General features: G+C 39.5%; 1 protein-coding gene across 3 annotated transcripts; it reads left to right on the top strand.

Annotated features, from left to right (window-relative positions):
- Positions 1-368: 368 nt before the first annotated feature.
- Positions 369-3,466, top strand: ormdl2 (ORMDL sphingolipid biosynthesis regulator 2). 3 transcript variants are annotated; one of them, XR_004556374.1, is made up of 5 exons: positions 369-490; positions 1,565-1,738; positions 1,891-2,042; positions 2,838-3,160; positions 3,235-3,466. XR_004556374.1 is itself a non-coding variant. In XM_034136156.1 (4 exons), the coding sequence occupies exons 2-4, from the start codon at positions 1,565-1,567 to the stop codon at positions 2,971-2,973; spliced, it is 462 nt and encodes a 153-aa protein (XP_033992047.1). In that variant the 5' UTR covers positions 369-490; the 3' UTR covers positions 2,974-3,466. The 3 variants fall into 3 exon arrangements, 2 of the variants coding, with proteins under 2 accessions (XP_033992047.1, XP_033992049.1); XM_034136156.1 differs by having other exon boundaries at positions 2,838-3,466; XM_034136158.1 differs by lacking the exon at positions 369-490 and adding an exon at positions 603-623 and having other exon boundaries at positions 2,838-3,466.
- The last annotated feature ends 1,369 nt before the right edge of the window (positions 3,467-4,835 follow it).

A 4,835-nucleotide genomic window follows, 5' to 3' on the forward strand; every position in this document is an offset into this window, starting at 1 on the left:
GGTAAGATAAGATAAGATAGGATAATGCAATCCTGAGTACTTTTACTAATACTTTAAGTACATTTTCCCAATCGTACTTTAATACTTATACTTAAGTACCATTATCAATGCAGTACTTTTACTTGAAATGGAGTATTTCTACATCGTGGTATTAGTAAGTTTACTCAAGTAAAGAATCTGAATACTAATAATAGTAATAAGGAAGTAAACTGTAAAGTATATATTTTTTATTCTGTTGTTAGTGTTGTTAATAACTAAAGGTTACAGTAATTAACAGTCACGTGATATTAAAGGTGTTTTTTTTATATTTTCTGGCTTACTAAGGACTTTCTTGGGTGTCAGTGAGACCGACCCCTCCCCTGCCGCTGATGGTGAGGGTTTTCCGGCTGCAGGTCTGACGGATCCCCGCTGATTCTGCTGCGGAGGGACCAGGGGGGCGGGGTTAAAGAGAAACAAGGAGTTTCCTGGTGAGCTACGACAACACAGGAAGGTAAAGTTGGCTCCGGTGAAATGTAAAGTTGTTAACCCATAAAAGCCGCTCCGGAGGGGCTAGTTTATCTCGATTTAACAGAATATTTGAACCCGCAGCAGTGACTCAAATCCGGGGAAACTTTAAGCTAAAAGTATGTCAACCTGAAGGTAGCAGAGAAACGGTTAGCTTAGCATGCTAACGTTATGGTCTCTAAAAGCTAATTATAAAATAGAAAGTTAAATATGTTAAACTTTATTTGCACTCTTATTGTTTAGTTCTCGTGTTTTACTGAATAATTAAACATTGTTGATGCTTTATTTTAGTTGTTATCGCCTGTTTGTGGGTTGCGGCTACATGTAGCTCAGGGATGTTTAGGAGCGCTTGTTTAATGAAAAGGGACAGATCAGGCGGGCGGTGTTGATCTTTGTATTGAGTAATCATTATAAACACAAACACTCACAAGTTCCCAAACCCTAGAGAAATAGGGATAAAGAAGTACACAATTATAATAAAATGACTCATAATCACTAAATAAGTAAAAGTATTAACATATAAATATAACTATTTTTTATTAAAATAGTCATTTTAAGACATTTTAGAGCCTTTTTACTAGTTTTATTTCTTTGATAATTAAATATATTCAACTGTTTTTAGGACCGTGGCCTGCCTTGGATCAAGCAGACGTTTTACAGAAGTATAAAGAAATCAATTAATGTATAATAAGCAGCTTTTCTGATTAATTCAACATTTCGCTTCTAAACACTGAAAAAGAGGACGTTAAATCGTTTTATTTAGACTTAGCTTTGAAGAAGTGCAGTCAAATGACTTCTAAACACGGCAAAGGGAAATTACACCCATATGTTAGATAAGTATTTTAAAGAAAAGCATCAAAATAACTTCTTAACACTGAAAAAAAATCACAAACAGGAAATGTGACTGCAGTTGCTCGACCATACAAGTATTTATGCAGTGAGTTCTGCTATGATGAAATTAAATAAGTAATGTTCATTGTAATGTCTTTAAATGTGACTCTCGCCCTAACACACCCCACATAAGCTACAGTGTATAACTAAATGTGTGTGTGTGTTTCAGATGAACGTGGGCGTGGCTCACAGCGAGGTGAACCCCAACACTCGGGTGATGAACAGCCGGGGCATCTGGCTCACCTACCTGCTGCTGACCGTGGTTCTGCACATCGTCCTGCTCAGCATCCCCTTCTTCACCGTGCCTCTGGTGTGGACGCTCACCAACGTCATCCACAACCTGGTCAGAAACATCCTTATACATCATTTAATACACACACAGAAACATATAGACCCTACCTTTTAGGGAGGGGCAAACTGATATTAGCCAAAAATAACATTGAGATGTTTGATTTTACTTTATTTATTACCCTTTATTGTGTGTTTCCGGTGCAGGTGATGTACCTGTTCATGCACACGGTGAAAGGAACTCCCTTTGAGACTCCAGATCAGGGAAAAGCTCGACTCCTCACTCACTGGGAGCAGATGGACTACGGAGTTCAGTTCACTTCCTCTCGCAAATTCCTCACCATCTCACCTATCGTTCTGTGAGTATATCAGTATGTAGTGTCTCTACTTTAAAGAGTCCTCTCCTGATGATGTTCAGGTGTATATCAGTATGTAGTGTCTCTACTTTAAAGAGTCCTCTCCTGCTGATGTTCAGGTGTATATCAGTATGTAGTGTCTCTACTTTAAAGAGTCCTCTCCTGCTGATGTTCAGGTGTATATCAGTATGTAGTGTCTCTACTTTAAAGAGTCCTCTCCTGCTGATGTTCAGGTGTATATCAGTATGTAGTGTCTCTACTTTAAAGAGTCCTCTCCTGCTGATGTTCAGGCGTATATCATGATGTAGTGTCTCTACTTTAAAGAGTCCTCTCCTGCTGATGTTCAGGTGTATATCAGTATGTAGTGTCTCTACTTTAAAGAGTCCTCTCCTGCTGATGTTCAGGTGTATATCAGTAGCTAGTGTCTCTACTTTAAAGAGTCCTCTCCTGCTGATGTTCAGGTGTATATCAGTATGTAGTGTCTCTACTTTAAAGAGTCCTCTCCTGCTGATGTCCAGGTGTATATCAGTATGTAGTGTCTCTACTTTAAAGAGTCCTCTCCTGCTGATGTTCAGATGTATATCAGTATGTAGTGTCTCTACTTTAAAGAGTCCTCTCCTGCTGATGTTCAGGTGTATATCAGTACGTAGTGTCTCTACTTTAAAGAGTCCTCTCCTGCTGATGTTCAGGTGTATATCAGTAGTGTATCTACTTTAAAGAGTCCTCTCCTGCTGATGTTCAGGTGTATATCAGTATTTAGTGTCTCCACTTTAAAGAGTCCTCTCTCTCTCTCTGCAGGTATATCATCGCCAGCTTCTACACGAAATACGACTCGACGCATTTCCTGATCAACACGAGTTCTCTTCTCACCGTGTTGCTTCCCAAACTGCCTCAATTCCACGGCGTTCGGATATTTGGGATCAATAAATACTGACGGGGGTTTTAACACCAACGCCCCGGGGACTGTTTTTTCTGTTTCTGCTGAACTTTTTTATAATGTCTGGAGGGTGGAGGAGGGTTTCCTGTACAGACTGTGTGGAGTATGATGAAAACCAGAGTAAATGCACTGCTGCTGTTCTTTGAAAGTAAGTCTTCTCTTTACTGACATTCCTGATGTTTGTCTGCAATCTGGCTGCAAAGAACAAAGCGAATTAGAGATTGATTTAGATTCACTTCCTGTTACAAACGGCACTGGCTGCACGTCTCTAAAGTTAAACGTTCCTAAATGTGAACGAGGTCTTCTTCACCTTCAGATTAGTTTTTATTTTAACGCTTTCTTCTTGATTTACTATGAAGGATTTAGACGCAGCGTGCATTTACACGACTAACACTGCAGTCCGGCTTTCACACACACTCCCACGTCAGTTACTGATCTCTGTTGAAGATGTTTGTTTTCTCTTGCTTATAAAATGACGAGTGAAAAAAAAGTGCTGAGACTTTTATTATTAATAATTTATTGTAAGGTCTGGATCATATCTGAGAGAAGAGACTAGGACGACACCTGAACATCAGCTGGAGAGGACTCTTTAAAGTAGAGACACTACATACTGATATACACCTGAACATCAGCAGGAGAGGACTCTTTAAAGTAGAGACACTACATACTGATATACACCTGAACATCAGCAGGAGAGGACTCTTTAAAGTAGAGACACTACATACTGATATACACCTGAACATCAGCAGGAGAGGACTCTTTAAAGTAGAGACACTACATACTGATATACACCTGAACATCAGCAGGAGAGGACTCTTTAAAGTAGAGACACTACATACTGATATACACCTGAACATCAGCAGGAGAGAACTCTTTAAAGTAGAGACACTACATACTGATGTACACCTGAACATCAGCAGGAGAGGACTCTTTAAAGTAGAGACACTACATACTGATATACACCTGAACATCAGCAGGAGAGGACTCTTTAAAGTAGAGACACTACATACTGATATACACCTGAACATCAGCAGGAGAGAACTCTTTAAAGTAGAGACACTACATACTGATATACACCTGAACATCAGCAGGAGAGGACTCTTTAAAGTAGAGACACTACATACTGATATACACCTGAACATCAGCAGGAGAGGACTCTTTAAAGTAGAGACACCACATACTGATATACACCTGAACATCAGCAGGAGAGGACTCTTTAAAGTAGAGACACTACATACTGATATACACCTGAACATCAGCAGGAGAGGACTCTTTAAAGTAGAGACACTACATACTGATATACACCTGAACATCAGCAGGAGAGGACTCTTTAAAGTAGAGACACAACATACTGATATACACCTGAACATCAGCAGGAGAGGACTCTTTAAAGTATAGACACTACATACTGATATACACCTGAACATCAGCAGGAGAGGACTCTTTAAAGTATAGACACTACATACTGATATACACCTGAACATCAGCAGGAGAGGATTCTTTAAAGTAGAGACACTACATACTGATATACACCTGAACATCAGCAGGAGAGGACTCTTTAAAGTAGAGACACTACATACTGATATACACCTGAACATCAGCAGGAGAGGACTCTTTAAAGTAGAGACACTACATACTGATATACACCTGAACATCAGCAAGAGAGGACTCTTTAAAGTAGAGACACTACATACTGATATACACCTGAACATCAGCAGGAGAGGACTCTTTAAAGTAGAGACACTACATACTGATATACACCTGAACATCAGCAGGAGAGGACTCTTTAAAGTAGAGACACTACATACTGATATACACCTGAACATCAGCAGGAGAGGACTCTTTAAAGTAGAGACACT

This window comes from Trematomus bernacchii, unplaced genomic scaffold (genome assembly GCF_902827165.1).
Source record: "Trematomus bernacchii unplaced genomic scaffold, fTreBer1.1, whole genome shotgun sequence".
Classification (NCBI taxonomy): domain Eukaryota; kingdom Metazoa; phylum Chordata; class Actinopteri; order Perciformes; family Nototheniidae; genus Trematomus; species Trematomus bernacchii.

What these genes read in the sequence shown, in the direction of transcription:
- ormdl2 (XM_034136156.1), top strand. Translation starts at nt 1,565, where the DNA reads ATGAACGTGGGCGTGGCTCACAGCGAGGTGAACCCCAACACTCGGGTG. An exon ending in CCAACGTCATCCACAACCTG is followed by an intron (nt 1,739 to 1,890) that starts GTCAGAAACATC and finishes TTTCCGGTGCAG; the next exon opens with GTGATGTACCTGTTCATGCA. An exon ending in ACCATCTCACCTATCGTTCT is followed by an intron (nt 2,043 to 2,837) that starts GTGAGTATATCA and finishes CTCTCTCTGCAG; the next exon opens with GTATATCATCGCCAGCTTCT.